This window comes from Rhinolophus ferrumequinum, chromosome 8 (assembly GCF_004115265.2).
Source record: "Rhinolophus ferrumequinum isolate MPI-CBG mRhiFer1 chromosome 8, mRhiFer1_v1.p, whole genome shotgun sequence".
Classification (NCBI taxonomy): Eukaryota; Metazoa; Chordata; class Mammalia; order Chiroptera; family Rhinolophidae; genus Rhinolophus; species Rhinolophus ferrumequinum.
The window spans coordinates 5,441,815-5,462,488 of record NC_046291.1 but is presented as its reverse complement, the minus strand read 5'-3'; the positions used below and the strand labels follow the sequence as shown (position 1 = coordinate 5,462,488).

The window sequence follows — 20,674 nt, the reverse complement described above, 5'->3', positions numbered from 1 at the left end:
AAGGAAGGCACACTCCATACTGTCAAGCCACGTGGTCGGCCAGCGAGATCCTTTGCTACCAAGGCAGACAGCCTGGGCCTCTCAGCCCTATCCTTGCTTAGAGGTACTCAACACGCCCTGCCCGCCCCACCCCCCCAAACACCTGTCTCAGTCTTTTTTTAAGGCTACTTTTCTACTTCATGCAGCCGTTTAATGTCAACGTTATTAGAACTTGGGAAAGTTTTAGCCCCTCTAGGAATCTGTTTATTCATGCCGAATTATCTAATGGTGGAATTACTGACTGCATCAGGGAGGTATTTTTATGGAGGCAATGGAGTCGAGGCCAAGAGGCCCCCCTCTTAAATCATACATGCAGCCCAATCCATTAGAGGAGCCCTGGGCAGGGGATTATGGTAAATATTTACTAAATCTCTGGAGGCAGGAGGTCTTTCTAAGCTTAGAAGCAACAGAAAACATCACAAAGATTTGATAAGTGTAGTGGTGGGAAGGGGGATGTTGCAACCTCGATACAGGCTGGCTACCCTCAGAATATGGAGACACTAGAGAGCTGGGCTACCAAGCCATGTAGAACTGGGGACCCCAACCATGGCCATGTGAAGGTAATGTTCACCCTGAAATCAAGGGGACACAGAGATTAATACCCTTGTGGAGGAAGCTAGTTGACAGGGATGGGAATAAGATAAAACATGGAGAAACAGAGGCAAGAAATCAAGGGTCCAAGGAGGTCAGGCTGGCTGCCTGGGAGATTCCCCTATATTCTTACAATTAATCCACTGTTAAATTGAACTAATTTGCTTTGCACATAATCCCTTTATCTAACTTCTTGGGTCTTTGGAATTCCGAATTTTTGGATTTTAGAAAGGTAATACGAAGAAAAGATTACATATCTTAACATTAAATCCACAACAGGGTCTGGGACCAACAGTATTTGCTAATCAAGGAAATTAATATTCCTGTAACAAATATACGACTATTCACCCAAGTGAGATAATAATGAAGGCTATAAATGGCCTCACATCAGGTCAAGTCCTGAGGCCAAACAAGTTAGGATCAGATGAGGCTGTCAGTTTGCTGCATTTCACAATTGCACATATACAATCGTGGACTGTATAAATAATGTAACACCCCTTTCCACTCCAAATGGCAGGATGTAATTGCTTTGGGTAACTGTCTTAAGTGATTACTACTTTGGATAAATTTTAAAACTCAAAAATACAAACAGTGTAACACTAATGAAGGCTGGCACTCATGACAAAATTGTCTCTTCATGATAAAACTGTCTTTATGTTGTATTTTAAATTTTAGAATTAGAAAAGAAATACATTGCCTTATTTTTTGGTTACTCAACATTACTGTAATTACAGAATATTTTTAATTTAAGCTTCACATTTCTCTGCAGAGAATTACCAATCTATGTCTTACATCAACAATAAACATATGCTGTAGAACACACTGTTAAGATACTCTATTTGTAATTTTGCATAATTAATTACGCATAGAGACGAGGGTACGTATTACTAATCAAATGCATGTAACATAGCATACCTCTGAATTCAGGTGTGAAATGAAGAGTCTGAAGAAGGGAATTAAGGTAACAGGTTCCACCCTGATTTCTGATTCCGCTTAAATTGGTGAATTCTCTAGGAGCAGGTGGTTCCAAAGCTTTGGTCTTTAATTTCTTCCCTTTTCCATACTGATTATATGACACACTGGAATAATCCTCTTCAAATAGGTCCCCAAACATGGTGAAACTAAATACTCCCCTTAAAAAGTGACATGTTATATAAATGCTTTTATTTTTAAAACATTTTCCCCACATCTCCCTATCTTATACTTGGGAGTATCTATTTTAAATCATTCCTTAGTATATACAGCCTGGGCTTTGGAAGGTGCAAGACCTGGGTTTTTTTCATCCCTGCTATACAGTACCTGAGTGACCGTGGTCAAGTTACTTTACCTGTGTTCTTATACATAAGCTGGGATACCACCCTTCACAGCAGGGTCATTTAAACAGTCAAATGACATCATGAAAGAAAGGAACTTAGCACACAGGGTTTAGCCCACAACAAACAGTAGCTGTTTTTAAAAAGGCACATTGACGTCACTAATGAGGAAAGAAAACCCATCACCATATCTAAACTACTGCTGGGGTGGCAAAGGCAATCCTAGATTCTGAGAGTTGACAAGGGGCTAGGGACCATCAATCACTTCCTAAAATCTCTGCTTCTCACACTCCTTGTACCAGATTATGACATTTAAATGAATTAAATGGAACAAATTAATCTTCATAGCAGTTTAGTGCATGCTCCCTAAGCTGGAGAACCGAGAAGGTTCACAGGGGGTAAAAAAGATTGGCATTAAAATTAATGAGCAAAAGGCCCTCTAATATGTATCGTGATCCCGACATTAGCCCTAGGGACCTAGGGGACTCAGTCAAGGTCTCACTTGAGTGTGGAGGAAGGGCACCTGGAGTTGAGAAATGCAAAGCTCCTAGCACAGGTCCTAAGTGACAAGAAGCGATGAAATGCAATTATTTTCCTTTTCAACCCGTTCCTCAGAAGAAAAGCACACAAAAAAAATGGTACTCGCAAGTCCGACCTCGAGCTCGAGGTCTGGATTCCCGTCTCTCCCCCTTCTGGCCGAGGCCAGGCCCTCAAGCCCTCAAAGTCACCATGGGGCCCAGGGGCGCGAGGAGGCAGAGGTCCTTGAGGCCGGGGACCACCGACCCGGCGCCAGGAGAGCGCCGCGTCCCGGGGCCGGCCCGGGCAGTCCCTCGCCTCGCCCTCCTCAGGCCGTGCCGCCCACACGGTCCCTAAGCCTCCCAAGTCCCTCCCGAGAACTCCGGCCGCCAGCCCCACTTACTGCCTAAAGCCCAGACCCCCGCCCCGGCCAAAACTCGAAGCAAACGGACGCGCCCCACGTAGGCGCCGCCATATTGGCACGGGAGTGTCTCCCGCAGCCCCCAGCGAGCGATTTATGGAACGCGTGGACTACGCCTCCCAGGATGCCCCGCGGGACCGCCGGCCCGCCGCGCGCGGCCTTTGGGGCAATGTAGTTCTTTTGCCGGGAGAGTTGGGGAGTCGCCCTGCAAGGGCAGTGATTGCTTGCTTCTCTGTCAGCTCCGGGCTTCGCGAGTCCCGTGGCTCCGTCAGCTGGCTACTCATTCAGTCACATTTTAAAGTTTGTATTTATTGCTGTTCGCAACCCATACTAGTCGCAGTAGAGAAAGATCGCTTGTCTTTTGGCATGACTAATTCCCAAGTTACCTAAACATTAGCAACGTTTGTGTAGGGCTTCAAGTTTGCCTCGCACTTTCAAAGACATTTTTCAGTGTATCTTCAGTGAAAAATATTCCACTTAACCTTGAACCTTTATAACACCCCCAGTGGTTGTTTGCATCAACTCTAAGTAGCGTACACAAACAAGTGTGGGGACAGAGTCCCAGAGAGCAGTTTCCAGGCTCTCGGCCTCACGTGGAAAGGTGCTGGCTCGGGTAGTAGATGGTCATCAGCTATGACTAGTTGGCCATCAGCTGTTACTGGTTAGCCATGAGCCATTGATATAAATGCCATGGCTGAGCTTGGTTGGTTGGCAGAGAAGCTGACGGCAGATTGCGGATGGTCTGGCTCCTGCTTCCTGTGTCTAGCCATATCCTGTGCAGGGAGCGGGAGCTGAGAACCTGCATGACAACAAGTGTATACTAAAAATACTTCAAAATTATCCTCTCTTGCTGACTTGAGCACATTTCATGAACTGTTTTAATAGCCTATCTTGGCTCTGCTTCTGGCATCTCCCCTAACCAATCCAGCCTCCATCTAGTAATGAATGAGGGAGTGTCATGCCGGGTGTCATGCAGGGTCTCTGGTCCCGCTCCCCACATAACGCAGGATATGGCTAGGCCAAAAAGGAACATCCACGGAGCCATAGGTACAGGAGTCATACCACTATAGTCTCACTGGAGGCTTGGAGCCACACGACCTGCACCCCACTGTCCGCTTCCCTGCCTGCCAACCAACAAACTGCCTCACCAACCAACGCAGCCACGGTAGTTATATCAGTGGCTAATTGGCTAACTGGTTACAGCTGATGGCCAACTAGTGACAACTGACGGCCATCTACTACTCGAGCCAGCACCTTTCCACGTGAGGCCGAGAGCCTGGAAACTGCTCTCTGGGACTCTGTCCCCACACCACATAGGAACGCAGGATATGGTGAGGCCAAAAAGGAACACCACGGCCCCATATATAGGGGAGAGTCATACCACTATATTCTCGCTGGCGGCTGGGTTAGAGACACAGGAAGCAGGAGCCACATAATCCGCAACCTGCCGTCCGCTTCTCTGACAATCAACCAACCCCACTTGTTAGCTGCAATCCGCAATCCATGCTTGCTAGCGTAGCCACAGCAGTTATATTAGTGGCTAATGGCTAACCGGTAACAGCTGATGGTCAACTAGTCACAGCGGATGGCCATCTACTACCTGAGCCAGCACTTTCCCACGTGAGGCCGAGAGCCTAGAAACTGCTCTCTGGAACTCTGTCCCCACAGGGAGAAAATTCTTTTGACTTCAGCTAATGGTTTGAGAGATTGAGAACAGCAATAGTGATAGATGAAGGTGCAAGGCAGGAATCAAAGTGAATGCCAGCCTAAGGGATTTGTATCGGGAACATTTTAAGGGAGGCTCCTGTGGCTGGAATGTTCAGTCAGGGAGTTTTGGTAGGGAAAGAACAGGGGACCAGCTAGGAAGCAAAAGGTCTAGATGAGAAAAACACAGTGGGAAAAGCCTGTTTTCAGTTCTCATCAGGCTTCACGCAGCCACATTGTCCCCTTGGCACCTTCCTCTTCGTGACTGTCCTCCCTAACTCCATAGCACTCTGTCCTGCTGCTTCTCTTTCTGACCTTTGACTGCTTCTTCTTTGCTGGCTGTGCTTCATCCCAAAGACCGGGAGAGGAAGAAGAGCTCAGAGCTCAGATGAGGAAATCAAAAGCTGAGTTTTAGATACATGACATTTTAGAAGCAAGTGAGGCAGCACCTCAATGCTATTAGAATATAATGTCTACGGTCAGAATATAATAAATTAAGACCGGGGAACAGTTTTTGAGTTGTTATTATATGAAAGAGCTTCCCAAAGGCTGAGGTGTCTACAGATGACACAGTTTGCTTCAGAGGTGGGTTGAAGAGATGGGCATGTTGGTCGGTCCAGGTGATGGATGGAGCTACAAAACCACGCACTTATTTTTTAAGTAGTCATCTAAAATTGTTTTCACTAAAATTTGAAATAGTTGCCAGACCTCCTGCATACAACAGAACCCCAGCACACCTAGATCCCCCCCATACCCACCAGCCAGAAATCCCACAGAAACCCCGCAGATCTCTGTGGGACCCACCCCTGCAAACAGTGTTTGGGGTCAATTCTTTTAAGGTTCATGATTACTTTTGCACGAATTGGGATTTTTGCCTCAAATAATTGGCATAAGGTAAAAAAAACATAACACTGGTTTGAAAACTTGCAGTTTATGTGGTATTGTTTCCTTATCTATGCTGTTACTTAATCTATTTGTTATGCAATCTATACCCAATGCTATCAACAAGAACCTTTCAAACTAAAGGTCACATCTTATTAGTGGGTTATAAAATTCATTTAGAGGGGGGTGTAAACAATACCTAAACAGAAAGAGAGAAAAAAGGGAAAAGAAAGAGAATAGAATAGAATTGGATAAAAAATATCTGCATACTAAGGATAAAGGTAGTTATGTGGAACTTTTAGTTCAGAATCATAGATCCATATTTGTGTGCTGAATTTCTATGTCATGTGTAAAGTATTGCTGTGGGCCCTGGACCAAATTGTTTGAAAGCCACTGTCTTCAACCACATATTTGCTAAAATTTTGTTTAGAATTTTTGCATCTATGTTCATGAGATGTATAGGTCCGTAGTTTTCCCTTCTTGTAATGTCTTTTTCTAGTTTTGATATGTGGCAATGCTGGCCTCATGTACCAATTCTATTGTGTCACAGAATGAATTATGATGCTTTCTATGCTTCTACTGGAAAATATTGGATCAATGTTCCAGAATATATTCTGGAATGATCATATGTATTATTTCTTACTCCAATATTTGGTAGCATTTTATCAGTGAAACCATCTGGGCTTGATGTTTTATTTGTGGGAAAGTTTGAATGACAAATTAAGTTTTAATTTAAAAAATACATATGTTATTTCTATTCGGTTTGTTCATTCTTCTAGTAGTTTGCATCTGTTAAGGAATTTGTCCATTTGATCTAAGTTGTAGAATATATTGTCACAAAATTGTCCATGATAGTCTCTTATTCTTTTAATACCTATAGAATCTGTAATAAGGCCACCTCTCTCATTCTTGATATTTGTAAATTGATTGTTATTATTATTTCTTCTGATCATTTTGGCTAGAGTTTTACCTAGTTAATTCACCTTCTCAAAGAGCCAGCTTTTGGGTTCACTGATAATTTCTATTATTTTTCTGGTTTCTTGATATTTACTGTGAAGCAAGCCTCCCACGAAGGAAGCTCACTCAAGGCCATTTTTGTTTTTCAGACATTCATGTGAAAGTCCCCCAATCACTAAGGTAAATGATGACTAAGCAAATGTCTAGTAGTAAGAGTCTATGTGTTTTGGAAGGAGCCATCCTGGCTCCTCACAAAGGTTATGGTCCCAGGTTGGCTCTGGAATCTCTGACTAAATGTTCCTCAGGGTCTTCCACGAGGGACACCGCTGACTCCCCCATGAAGGTGTCTAGAAAACTTGCACAGTGAAATCCACTCCAGTGCAACAAACTTTCCTTGTGTACTCTCTCTGTGTGAGGTATAGCATGGGTACTTAGAGAGGAGGGTGCAAACACAAGAAGATATATCCCCTGACCTCGAGGAGTGTTTGGTAGAGTGTGGGAGACAGACAGAGAGATTCCTGAAGGCGGACGCCAGGCCGATTGGGGCAAGCGCAGAGTAGAGGTCTAAAGAGAGGAATGTGGAAAGCAGAGAAAGAGAGAGGAGTTTCAGCACAGGGCTTCTGGCAAGCACTGGGCCGGTGACCACCCATTGCATGTGACATACCTGGGGATATCAACTTAAAATAGATGGCAGTGACATCCCATCTCATCCCTAGAATTGTCCATGTAGGTGGAGTTGTCAATCTTATTTCACCATTTCAGAGGCCTTGGAGGGTTTGTAGGTGGAACAAGACAAGCAGCGAAGCCGGGCGTTGCGGAGACCCTTGTGAAGCGCAGTTGCACAGCCAGTGAGGAGGTTGGTGGTAAGGGGCTTCCAGTCTTTCCTGGGAACCTGGGATGCCATTGTCTTTCTGGGCAAAGAGCCTGCTGGTCTGAGGATAACAATCCAAATTTTCCTTTGGGACAAATTCCAAACATAAACAGACCAGCTTTACTGAAATTTATTTTCCTTTTTATTTTTCTGAGTCGTCAGAGTCCAAAAGCATTGCTTAATAATTCTGTTTCTAAACTGGCACTGCAGTACAGCACGTGACCTCTGCCTAGGCAAAGATCAAAACTATTCTTGTCTGGAAAACACACCAGGAGGCACCTCAGCAATTGCTGTTATTCATTATCTTCTTATGAGTAAATCATTGGCAATGAATGGTGTGTGTGTTTTATAAATGTATGCAAACACGTCCTCTCTTGGGGCAGGTTTTATGTCTGAACATCTTCTGCCGACTCTGTTTCCCGAGCTTGGAATCCAAGCAGCTGAACTGCTCTGGGCTGCACCTATCCGATGGCTCCTGCAATTTTGACTGGCTTCCTTCCTCTGTGTATGTGTCTCCTTCTGACACCTGGCTTTGCCCAAGCAGGGAAGCTGCTGGTTGTACCCATGGATGGGAGTCACTGGTTTACCATGCGTTCGGTTGTGGAGAAACTCACCCACAGAGGGCATGAGGTGGTTGTAGTCATGCCAGAGGTGAGTTGGCACATGGGAAAGTCATCCAATTTTACAGTCAAGACTTATTCCACATCCTATACCCTGGAAGATATGAATCGTCAGTTCAGGATTTTCTCTGACTATCATTGGGAAACTCACGCAAAAAGTTTATTTTCTTTGTTAATGAGATCACCCAACAATGTTTTTGAATACTTTTTTTCACGTTGTAGGAGTTTGTTTAATAACACAAAATTAGTAAAATATATAGAAGAGAGTTCTTTTGATGCAGTGTTTCTAGATCCTTTTGATACGTGTGGCTTAATTGTAGCCAAATATTTTTCACTCCCATCTGTGGTCTTCGCCAGAGGAATATTCTGCTACTATCTTGAAGAAGGTGCTCAGTGCCCCAGCCCTCTTTCTTACGTTCCTAGAGATCTCTCTGCGTTCTCAGATGCCATGACTTTCAGGGAGAAAGTATGGAATCACATCTTCTACTTGGAGGAACGTTTATTTTGTGGACATTTTTTCAAGATGGCTTTAGAAGTTGCCTCTGAGATTCTTCAGACGACAGTCACAGCATATGACCTCTTCAGCCATACATCAATTTGGTTGTTACGAATTGACTTTGTGTTGGACTATCCCAAACCGGTGATGCCCAATATGATATTTGTTGGAGGTATCAACTGCCTTCCGGGAAAGCCATTGGCAAAGGTAAGTTATCTCTCCTTTAGCGTGTTCACAATAATCTGTCTTTGCCCAAAAAAAGCAAAACAAAGATTCCTTACTGAACCTTGATTTGTCATTTACACAAGTTACATTTGGAATTTCTTTCTGGTGCAACAAATTATTTTGTACCAGTTCATTTAATTGCGTGTTAGAAAATGTTATAAAGCTGTCCTCTTTGATGCCTATGTGTATGCAATCGATACAGCTGTATATCATTTCCAGGCTGCATTTTTTTAATACTGTTTTTGTAAAAGTACTGAAAAACACACTAAGAAACGAAACTTCCTTTTTGGTTACTCCAATGTCACCCCTGTAGGAAAATGCTCTTACATCTTTTTTCTGAAATTACTTTACATATATGCATATATCTATTATAAGTTCTCACACTTGTTTTATGAAAATAAAATCTGGTATCAGACTGGACATGTTGCTCTTTACCTCGATTTTTCTTTTTTTCCTTTTTCTTTTCTTTTTTTTGGAGGGTGGTGGCTGTAGAATAAATGTTTATTGTTAGAGCACCAGTTGTCTGAGAAGGCAGCAGGTTAACACCTTCAAAAACTGCCTTTACTTTGCTTTTTCACTTGCCAATAAATTATGGAATTTTACAGTCAATACATACAAACCTGGGACATTCTCTTTAAGAGTTGCATAAAATTCTTTACTTTGGACGTGCCATAGTTTATGCAAGTAACCAATGTGGATTGATAGTTAAGCTTTTTTTTACCCTTTATAAATAAAATTGTACTAGATATGTTAAAATAAGGTCTTTACATTCATGTATTTCCATATTCTTACTCTCATTGTAGTAGGCTAGAATTCTCTGGGGTAGGATTGCTGGGTCTAACTGTATGCACACATTACATTTTAATAAAGTCAACAAATTGCTTTCAAAATATTGAACAATCTGACATGCTGGCCAGTAATATATGAGAGTTCTAGTTTTTCCATACCCTCTCCAGCTTCCATACTCAAACTTTTACTTTTTTGGTACAAAAATTCTTCACAGCTGCTTCAGTTTTCATAGATATATGGACCATTTGCATTTCCTCTTTTGTGAATTATTTATTCACTTTCTTTCTTCATGTTTTGGAGGGCTATTTGTCCTTTTATAGCTAATTTCTACAAGTCTCTTGAGTATTAGGAACTTTAAAACTTGGCTCTTTATATATGCTGCAAATATTTTTTCCTTGGCTCTTCTTCATGTTTTGTCATACAGGATTTGCATTTTTGGGTAGTCAAACTGGTTAACTTTTTCTTGAATGGTTTCTGGATTTCAATCTGTTTAAGTCTTTCTAAGCCTAAGATGTATAAACATTTTTTCCACACTGTGTCTTAATGTTTTCAATCCCTCCCATATAATAGTTTTATTTTTTTACACTGAGAATTTTACACAGTATACAAATCTAACTTTATTGTTTTTCTAAACGGATAGTCCATTGTTCTAACATAATTTAATTTAAAAAATCTATCTTTCATCTATTGACTTGAAAGTCATCTTTATCATATGTTGAATTTCCATATTTATTTGCATCTACTTTTGAACTCTCAGTTTACCAAAGAGATGAGACTGGTCACAGTACGGGGTCACGGGACAGGTGAGAAATTGCTAGCGCTGAGAAGACTTTCAGGAATGAGAGGGTCGGCTGTGTGGTTTTGAGTAGTTTTCTTCGCGCTGTGTTGAGACAGCACTTGTCTTAGGGACCCTTGATCTTCATGAAAGTTTTGCTCCATGAAACAGTCTGGCATTGAGAGTTGCCATCAGGGTGTGGCTTCAGGGATTGGGTCTTACATTTGCTTTGAAATAAAAGAATATTCTGAGAACATAGAAAGGGAGAACAGGATTCAGCAGAAGTTACAAATATTAATAGGAGTTGGAAGGTCACACTGATGGGGAAGGGCCTGGGACTCTGGACAGGACTTTGAATGAACATTTGGCTCAAACTCACCTGGATTTTACGGAGCAAGATGACCTCAGCTGATATCGACTTGACTCTAGAGTTCACAAAATCCCTTTTGTAAAAGGAAAGGTACTCCATTCCTTTTAATGGCTGAGTAATATACCATTTCATGGGCATGTCATATGTTGTTTATCTGTTCATCAGTCCATGGTCATCGGGTTGTTTTCACTTTTCGGCTATGATGAAAAATTCTGCTACGAACACTCATAGGACACCGAACCCAGACATTCTGATTTTAGAGCCCATGTGTCTGTCCTTCACGCTGGATGCCTCCCTCTGTAGAATGGAGACTTTCAGGAAGTGTCCTGCCTGTGGCCTTTTGGGAACTTCTATGCCTTGAAATTGGTCAAGGCCATGTTTGAGTTATGTCACACGGTCTGTAATCTCTCAGAGGACATGACATTTGTTGGTTTTGTGGTGTTACAGAATAACATGCAGTTGACCTTTGTTTTTTAATTTAACCAAAAAGGTTGTTCATTGAACAAATACCCATTGTGAGCCTTCTGTGTGCGTGGCTTGGCATCCAGCAGGGAGATAGACATGAATTAGTTACAAATTGTGAAACATACTTTGGAAGGAAAAGAACGGGTACAAAGAGAAGTGATTATATGGGGCCTTGCAGGATGAAGAGGAGAGGTCTTGAGAAGTTGGGGGAAGAGGGTGCCAAGCGGAGAAGACAGCAGGGGTGGCATGAGGCCAAATAGCCTGAGGTCTTTAATGTGTAGCACACAGGTGTGTTCTTCCCCCTTCACCCCCGTACCCGAGGGTCTTTTTATTATTGTAAATGCAGGAACGTGGAAGTCCTATTTCATGTCTCTTCTGAGTAGTCTCTTTGTCATGGCTACTTAGTGGCCTGTGTCCCTCCCCACTGTTCCTGGCTCCTGGGACCATCACCCACATTGAGGCAACTGCCCTCCTCCCCCAATGGGAAGTCACAGACACAGCCACTATGGTGAGACAGGTGCCCACGGGAGATGTGTGGCCAGGCAAGCCGTACTTCTCTGTACTACCTTGTCTAGTCATGGGACATTCACACGTGACCATTTTGGACCTGTACTGAGACCTGGGCCCAGAGCACTGATTTCTGTAGCCCTGACCCCGCCGCCTGTCAGAGGGGTTAAATTGCCTCCATGTCCCATTCCACAGACACTGTCTAAGTCACTTGATGAGCTGAATCCTAGTGGATGGACCAACTCACGTGTAGCTATATTTGTATAGCAATTTAATAAAACATTTATTAATTTGATTTTGCCATTTTTGTATGCTGGATTCAGTGAATGTCTTTTTTTCAAGTCTCAAACATTTTTCAGGTCTTTTTAAATCTTGTAGGTCAGGCCCCATTACTCATGAATTGTGGGTAATTCGAGGATCAACCTTTCTAAACATCCCCCTGGTCCTGTCATGAGATCATCCCCACTCACACCGGTCTATCTCCCCTCTACTAAAATGCCTGGCAGCCTCCATTTGCTGCTTGGGAAATCTCAGGTTTCATTCCAGGGTGTATCCCCCCTCTGTCCACTGATGTAAGTCCCAAGCTAGGTCATTGGCTCTGCAGGAATCCCTGAGAAGAGTCTGTCCTTTGCCTGGACACTCAGTGCTGCCTGAAGACACTGTGAGGCTCACACCACCCAGGACAGGCCTGGCGTTCTAGGGCAGCTCACAGTTAGGACCTCCCTGCCATCGTGATTGGCAGACATGCCAGATTCTTCTTATTGTCCTGCATACGTGCACACACACACACCCCATTCTTAGAAACAGTCAAACCTCATAAGGACAAAGAGAAATGTTCTCTAAAACCTTCTTGATTTGCAAGGCGTCTCCCTGGTGATGTTTTAGAAAGTGGTGGTAGTTCCTTTTTTTTTTTTTTTTTTTTTGTCCTGCTTCCAACGAATGTCCCTTCGGGCCTGCTGGGAATAGGAACAGGACGCACAGCCCAGCCACATGTTTTTTTGCAGACATCTTCTTTAGCAACACAAACACCAGAGCAAGGCTGTGCTAGGAAGGAGCCAGGCCAAGGTTCTCAGCAGAGTAGGGTCCGGAAAGAACCTGAGGTTTGTAACACCTCTTGCTTCTCCTACCTGCACACACTTGCTTAAGCCTTTCTCCCTCCAGACGTCCTGTTCTTAGAACGAACCTGCTGAGCTAGTGCCTGCCCTGGAGAGGTGGACCTGCACTGTGCTCATTTGTGACCATTTTGGGGTCTTCTTGTTGTCTAAATGGACCCAAACTAGGATGCTGCCACTCTCCTGACTCTAATCGTTGTAGGTAGAAAACCCTGCTTGTACCCCTCTCCCAGGAAGGCCGCAATGAATTTCCGTCTTGGCTGCATTCTTGGGGCTAGTCCTGTGCTTGGCATTGTCCCTTCCTTCCTTGTTCCTCGGGCGTCTTTTCCTTTCCCAGATCTCAACATGCCTCCTGAGCCAACAGGCCTGGGTCAGGACAGCACTTCACGTGCCAGCTGGGCTGTGCGTGACTAGTGACGGGCGGGTCTGTTCTAGTCATGCGAGGAACCGCCTCTCACTGGGTTGGCCTGGTTCCCATATCCCTCAACCTCTTGGACCTCCCTCAGCAATGTGAGTGGGACAACTGTGACCCTTACACCCTGGGTCTCAGTGGAGAAACCTGAAAATCAGGTCATGCCCCTGGGTGGGTGGCAGGGCTGGAAGCAACACCAGGCCTTTGGACTCCTACTCCAGGGCTTTCAGTGCATGCTGGTTAGACTTATACTTCTCATATTTTAATTTCTTAAAGGCAAGGGACAGATTACATGTCCAGAGTGTCACCGAGCAGCTTTTCTTATAAAAGAGAGCATGGTTCCTTAAATGCAATATTTCATGTGTGAATCCTCACAACTTAAAAAAAAAAAAAAGAAAGAAAATGAAATGTGAGAATAAAACAGACAAATCAAAAGCAAGTCCATTCATTCAGCAAACTTTTATTCAGTACCTATTTTCTATCAGGCATTGTTCTAGACACGAGGCATACCGCAGAGAACAAGATGAATTGTCACTGCCCTCACGGTGCTCCCGTTCTAGCTGGGGGAGTTACTTAGAAATCAACAGTACGTTAGGTAGTGGTGAATGGGAAGGAGCAAAATAAGGAGAATGACGGGGCTTCAGGTGATGGGCTGAGCTATGTGACCATGGGTTCATCAGAGAAGATCTCTGTGAGATAACAGTGACGAAACCCGGAATGAAGGGAGAGAGCAAGCCATGTGGACATGCAAAGAGCAGGTGACATCTTGGTTTTTACCACTATCTGGTGCAGGGACTGACACACTGCAGCCCATGGGCCAAATGCAACACAGCCGTGCCCATTGTTTAGTGTTGCCTGTGGTTGCTTTACTGGTGAAACAGCAGAACTGAGTCATCTCCAAGGAGACCAAATGGGCCACAAAATCTAAAATATACACTACGTAGGCCTTTACAGAAAAAACAAATGTGCCAGCCCATGGTCTACAACAGAGATTCTCAAAGTGTATTCTGGAAACCCGTAGGATCCCTGAAACCCTTTCAGGGATCTGTGAGATCATACTATTTCATCACAGTATGAAGACGTTATTTGCTTTTCCCACGCTCATTTTCTCACGATGGTATTGTGGAGTTTTCCAGAGGCCACCGATGTGTGACAATGCTACAGAGTGACTGCAGAAGCAGGTAGGACACTCCCCTGTCATCTATGAGGTCAGACGTTAAAGGGACTTGTAAATAAGGTAAAACAATGTCACTCTTCTGACTACTTTGTTTGTTTTGGGCAATACAATTATTTTTCAGGAAAAAAATGTTATTTATGTTAACTTGTAATGGGTTCATTCTTGTTGTTTTAGGTATATTAATGAGGATGTGTTTTTACAATGTGTCAGTTTTCATTTCTAAAACAGTTTGTTTGGGTAGACATTACCCACATAAACAAAAGTTTTGAGGGGGTCCTTACTCATTATTAAGAGAGAGTGTAAAGGAGTCCCGAGACCAGAAATGTTGAGAACGGCTGAATTAGAAGTAGCCAATTTTCCTTCTGAAGCTGCAGAAGTTACCAAAAAATAAACCCCTTCCATAGGTAGCAAACCTCATTTTCTCACCTGTAGAATGTGGGTCAGCCTGCATTCCGGGGTTTGTACTGCACGAGATGATGGATGAGTGTGCTATGGCTTGAATGGGATTCCCCCAAAAGACATGTTGAAGTTCTAACACCCGGTACCTCAGAACGTGACCTTATTTGCAAATATGGTCGTTGCAGATGTAATTAGTTAAGTTAAAGGAGGTCCTTATGCAAAGGAGAACTCTGGATACAGACACGCCATGTGAAGATGAAAGAAGAGATGATGTGATGCTTCCACAAGCCCTGAAACACTAAAGATGGCCAGTAAACAAGCAGGAGCTGGGAGAAAGGCTAGAACAGATTCTCTCTCACAGCCCTCGCAAGAGACCAGCCCCGCCGACACCTTGATCTCAGACTTCCAGCTTCCAGAAGGGTGTGAATAAATCTCTCCTGTTGAGGGCACCCAGTGTGGGATGCTTTGTTACACTGGCCCTAGGAAACTAAGACAACGGGAAATCGTTTTATAAACCAGAACGTGTTCTGCAGATGTCAGGGGTCCCAATGCTGAAGCCACCTTCTTGTTTCAACTGTTGGCTGGTCGAGTCATACCCATGAAGCCTTCCATCATTTTATATTTCTATATTTTTCTTCTCTTCTTAAGTTCCCACCTCCTCTTCTGTCCCCTCTTCCTGGGCCTATAGTTCTTGCATTCACAGCACAGGGTTGTGAGACGTTTTAGGAGCTACTTTTTGACTACCAGCTTACCCCACGGTTCATATCACATAGAACTTGGCGGCCTGGCTGGAGCCAGAAGGAGCCCCTCTGAGGGACCTGTACTCTGCTCATCTCACAGTCTTCTGGGGGGAGGTACTGATGCAGCCCCCACCTGACAGGTGCAACCGTGCAGGTGCTCAGCGATGAGGTCGCACAGCTCAGGAGGGGCGAGCCCATTGCAGAATTCGTGCTCGTCACCACAAAGTGGGAACTGTGGTCTCGGACCACATACCAACTAGGATTAGATTCTATCTTCTGATAAACAGAAACCCCCCAGCCACAGTGGTATAACCAAGAGGAGGGGGTGGGAAGTTCTAGCAGACTTCCCTGTGACCCCCTTTTAATCCCCTCATGACTGTGCTAAGCAGGATTTGGAGCAAGCAGCTCCACTGTTTTGTTTGGAATGGTGGATCTGGCATCTGTTCACACTTGCTTTCTGCTGTGAGGAAAGCCTTGACATGGAAGTGGAGAAGACTTGATAGCTGTGCAGCCATGGTTGTCATCACTGAAGCTGAGGAATCCAGACTGCTCAGGAGAGAGCACTGGGAGCGCCACTCTGAGATGTCCTCAAACTGAAGACGCAGGTTGGTGGGGATGAAGAGAAAAGTTAAACCCAGAAGCACAGGCCAGGAAGGGGCATGTCGGTTCAAGTTATCTGTGCTCTTAGAAACGATTAAATATTTATTTAGGTTCTTGCACTTCAAAGGGCGAAATTCAGAGCAAGGAGAGGTAGGCGGGGTCTGTGAGGAGGACTAACTCATTTAGGGAAAATCGCCCAGAGCCCTGCAGGTTAGTGAATGTGAACTGTTTATTCACATTCCTGCCACGATGGCCTGCCTTCTGCAAGCGTTTCGGAGTCTTTCTGCAGGGATTGTCCTGTCCGTGCTTTGGGGCGTGGCTCTAGGTGACAAGGTGCTGGTGGTGCCGCAGGAGGGAAGCCACTGGCTCAGTATGAAGGACATCGTGGAGCTTCTCAGCCACAGGGGACATGAGGTCGTAGTGCTGGTGCCAGAAGTCAATCTGCTTCTGAAAGAATCCCAATTCTACACAAGGAAAGTCTACCGGGTGCCCTACGACCAGGAAGAGCTGCAGACCCGTTTCCTCTCCTTCGGAAATCAGCACTTTGCGGAGAGATGGTACCTGACCGCCGCCCTGACCGAGTACAGGAATAACATGATTGTCGTTGACATGTTCTTCGTGAACTGCCAGAGTCTTCTGAAGGACTCCGCCACCCTGAGTTTCCTCAGGGAGAGCAAGTTCGATGTCGTTTTCACAGATCCGGCCTTGCCCTGTGGGGTGATCCTGGCCGAGTACCTGGGCCTGCCCTCCGTGTACCTCTTCAGGGGCTTCCCGTGTTCCCTGGAGCATGCGTTCAGCAGAAGCCCAAGCCCCGTGTCCTACGTTCCCAGGTGCTACACCCAGTTCTCAGAACGGATGACTTTCTCCCAACGGGTGGCCAACTTCCTCGTCAGTTACTTGGAGAACTTTCTATTTTACTGTCTGTATTCAAAATACGAAGACCTCGCCTCGAATCTCCTCAAGAGAGAGGTGCACTTACCCACCTTGTATCAGAAGGGCTCCATCTGGCTGTTAAGATATGACTTTGTGTTCGAGTATCCCAGACCCGTCCTGCCCAGCATGGTCTTCATTGGAGGGTGCAACTGTAAGAAGCTGGGAGTCCTGTCTCAGGTTGGTGGCTTTCCTCCTTTTGGATTGCCTTGTTTCTTCATGTGCAGACATCATCCTCACACGCCCTGACTTCCCTCATTCATTTGGCAGGCTGTCACCTGGAAGGCTGCCTAAAGAAGGCGATGCCAGGCTCAGAGGAGGGGGTGGTGGAGACCAGAGGCTGAGGTTTTGAATGAAGACAGGGCTCAGCCTGGCAACAGCAGGGAACTAGCTGTATACAGCTAGGTAATCTGGGGACACTCACAGAATCATGGAAGGAACCATAGAGGTTTCCTGGCCAAATCCTACCTGTACCTGTTCTGGAAACAAATGAAGGCTTGACTGAGAGGATACAGAACTAAGAGGACAGCTTAGCTCAAAACCGATTCTCCCACCTCTGTGTTGCTTTTCCCCTGGCCCTACACCAGGGGTCAGCACACTATAGTTGGGGGACCAAATCAGCCCAGAGGCCTGTGGCTATGTGGCCCAGAGCTAAGAATGGTTCTCATATTTTTAAAAGGATGTTAAAAACAGCAAGGAACAGGTGACAGTGGTGTGTGTGGCCCACTAAGCCTACATAGTTACTATCTAACCCTTTACAGAAAAAGTGTGTTGACCTCTGACCCGAGGCATGTATTTGTAGATACCCTCCTGACATAAGGGAAGAGGGCCCAGAGCTCCTTTGGAAAATGAAACCTTGTGAGTTTGGGGTGTTTTTTTTTCGGAGGGGGGGGTTGTTGTTTATATTTACACCTTTGAAAGGCTTCAGATGACTGTCTTTCACACCAGAATCCTCTTTTTCAATGCATTTTTCATTGGAAAAAAAAACTTCAAATAGGTCCCAAAGACCCTTACTAGCCTTCTTTGACATTGGCCGATTTCTTTGTTAACACAGTAAACAGTAGCCACGAGCCACAGGGCCAGGGGTGAGGAGCATAACTGGGCCAGTTCCAAGGAGGCTGGGGCATGAAATACAAACCTCACATGTCAGGAAAATGTAACCAAGGAGTTAATAGCAAAAATGTTAATAAGAAACATTAGGCATAGAAGGAAAAATGTCATTTTTGGTGACTTGGTACCCACCATCCTATTTTTGCAAAACAAGTCATATTTAATCATATTGAAAAACCACACCGCAGTGAATGTATTTTTTTGAGCCCCACATAGCTTTATCTGTCCTTGACTTCAATCAATATTTGTATCTCAATTGTAGTCCCTACATGTCACCACAGAGAACATTCTGTGCTACAAGAAGTCATCACCAATTTCTATTCGGAATTATTAGAAATTAAATCACAGTGATCAAAATCAAGTTTCTTTCGTCAAATAATCAAATCATTTTAACATTCTGAAAAAAATGTGCACTTCGGAGTGATGGAAATAGTTCGGAATCATACAGAGACGGGGGCATATAGCATCGTAGAGGTGCTGAGTGCCCCCGAATTGTTCAAGATTGTTCAATTTTATTTTATGTGACTTCATCTCAATAGATTCTTTTAAGAAAAGAAGATACATTGCAGATCAGAAAAAAATAAAAGCCTGATTTATAGTTAAAAAAACTCCACACTCCTTAGTAGGCAAAGATGACGGTCACACGCTACGTAACGTAAACAACACACATGGCTGATAAAAGTTTGAAACCACATTTCACTTCAGAAATAATCCAAGAAGCTCAAATTAATAAACAGTGAAATTCAATTTCGCGTATCAAGTCAGTAAGCATGGATTGTAGGTAACTATTGGCCTGACTTAAAACACATACTCATATATTTCTTTCAAAACTGTGCAAGTCTTTCGGAAACCAGAGCTTGGCGAACGTTCCTTTGGTACCAGTCTGGTTCAGAGTCTAGGAAAGCGTGACCGTTCTCAGGACAGCCTGTGGGCTCCCAGCCTCACCCACGTGGAGGAGCACAGTGAGACCCCTTCCCACTCACGTCCATGGTAGTGTGACTCTGTCACAGTCCCTCCGGCCTCCTCTGTCCAAGGGGGGACTCGGGCACCTGCGAGGACTCCCCAGTATTTGTGCCCAAGATGCCTTGGAGAAGCCCCCCGCAGCCTGGCTGGTGGTTCCCACGAGGAGGCCCTCAGAGTCTGGGCTGTGGGGCAGCCACAGGGGTTCTGAGTTCACTTATCCCAGCCCTGCCCAGGGCCTCTGCCCCAGCGCCGTGCACATTGTCACCTGGCCCCAAAGGAGCTTTGTTCGTATCACATTCTTTCAGGGGTCTTTCCCTCTGCCCACAGCGGCTCCAATCCAGGCCAGATGCTGAAACATCACTCCGTTTGTTGTCATTCTTGCTTCTCAGCCAAGACTCATCTGTCCCTTGGCTAACTTCTTTTCCTATCGGGAGGCTCAGCTTTCCGATATCTCCATCGTAGAAGAGATTTTAGCTTTCCATTAATTATTTAATTATTGGAAGGGTCATTGGAGTGTTTTTCTTTTGAATGATTACTAGAAGATTTATTTAAACAATAGTACATATAGTCATCATTGCCAGACTTAACATGAGATGTTGAGTGTTCCATCCAATTTTCCTTCCTGGATAAGTTTTTCTTTCCTATCTCTGTCAGGTTTGAAAACGTAGTAACAGGAGGAGAGGCCCAATCCCAACCACAGCTCCTAGGAGCAAGGTCTTGGGAGTGGGTCTGACATTGGGACAGACATTTGCTGAGCTTGTGTAGGTCCAACGAGTCAAGGCAGGATCTCCGAGGGGCTGTTGGTGTTTGGGGTCATTGTACTAAAGCAGGTACTCCCTTTAAAGCCAGGATCTTACTGTCAACTGCTCGGCTGGCACTTTCCAGGTTTCCAGAAATATGTTGTATTCGGCTGGATCGAGGGTAGGGGGCCAAAGTTGCCAGGTGCAATGGCTCATACTTGGGGAACTTCATCTTGGGATCCTGGCACTCAGCTGCAACTTGGAACATTTTTCTTAGAACAAAGGAATTCAGAGATAAATCCTAGTGTCTTCTGCTTGCAATGCAGAGAACTGCTAAAGCATCGAAAACACAGGTTTCTACTCTCCCTGTTTGGGCCATACAGACCTTAGAGGCAAGTCCTGGCCAGAGCTCAGGATCAGCATATGCCCTCTGCCCAGCAAGCTCTGCAGGAGGAGAGCACAGCCGAGGCTCAGCTAGGGCGGAGAAGGGCCAGCTTTCCCTTCCCTGAGCCTCCAGGGTCCCTCCCTTGTTCCCATTACGTTAGTAGAGTAAGAATTCCATCTGTGAAATGGGAACACTCAGGAAGTTGTGGTGGTGGGCTGGTACGATCAAGTTCACAAGAGAGCTTTGGACATTGTAAATGCAACACAAATGGGACAGGGCTGCTTTAGGCTGGCATAGGAGGATGGAGGCCCCTCAGACAGGAGGTCGTCCAACTCCCTCATGCAAAGGAGCACCCTGAGTGAGCTGCCTAAGGCCACAGGTTGCGCCACAAGCAGGATAAGTACCCATTCCCTGGTCACGTGTTTACCTCACACTGTTTACTGTATAGAGACCTGGAAAGCATCAGCCTCACGAAGGGAAGAAAGCAAGCTGAATGATGAGTCAGCAGATGTGACCAGCCTCCTCCTTGCCACAAAGCCTTAGACTTCCGCTTTGTCACCTGAAA

General features: G+C 44.9%; 2 protein-coding genes and 1 pseudogene across 7 annotated transcripts in view; 1 reads left to right on the top strand and 2 right to left on the bottom strand.

Annotated features, from left to right (window-relative positions):
• The window catches only part of USP40 (ubiquitin specific peptidase 40), a 71,161-nt gene extending 68,192 nt beyond the window's left edge, over positions 1-2,969 (bottom strand). For 4 of the 5 annotated variants that reach the window (XM_033111904.1, XM_033111905.1, XM_033111906.1 and 1 more), the window contains exons 1-2: positions 2,863-2,969; positions 1,546-1,763 (exon numbers count right to left, since the gene is read on the bottom strand). In XM_033111904.1, the coding sequence (XP_032967795.1) occupies positions 1,546-1,744 (199 nt within the window). In that variant the 5' untranslated portion in view covers positions 1,745-1,763; positions 2,863-2,969. Of the gene's footprint in view, positions 1-1,545; positions 1,764-2,862 lie in introns of those variants that run through there. The other variant, XM_033111907.1, reaches the window with a different exon arrangement.
• A 4,684-nt stretch (positions 2,970-7,653) lies between these two features.
• The window catches only part of LOC117025807 (UDP-glucuronosyltransferase 1-6-like), a 38,934-nt gene continuing 25,913 nt past the window's right edge, over positions 7,654-20,674 (top strand). Inside the window, exon 1 of one of the 2 annotated variants that reach the window (XM_033112031.1) lies at positions 7,654-8,617. In XM_033112031.1, coding sequence (XP_032967922.1) covers positions 7,763-8,617 — 855 coding nt within the window. In that variant the 5' untranslated portion in view covers positions 7,654-7,762. Of the gene's footprint in view, positions 8,618-15,936; positions 17,092-20,674 lie in introns of those variants that run through there. The other variant, XM_033112030.1, reaches the window with a different exon arrangement.
• On the bottom strand, positions 19,568-19,956 carry LOC117025689 (NADH dehydrogenase [ubiquinone] 1 beta subcomplex subunit 4-like; annotated as a pseudogene).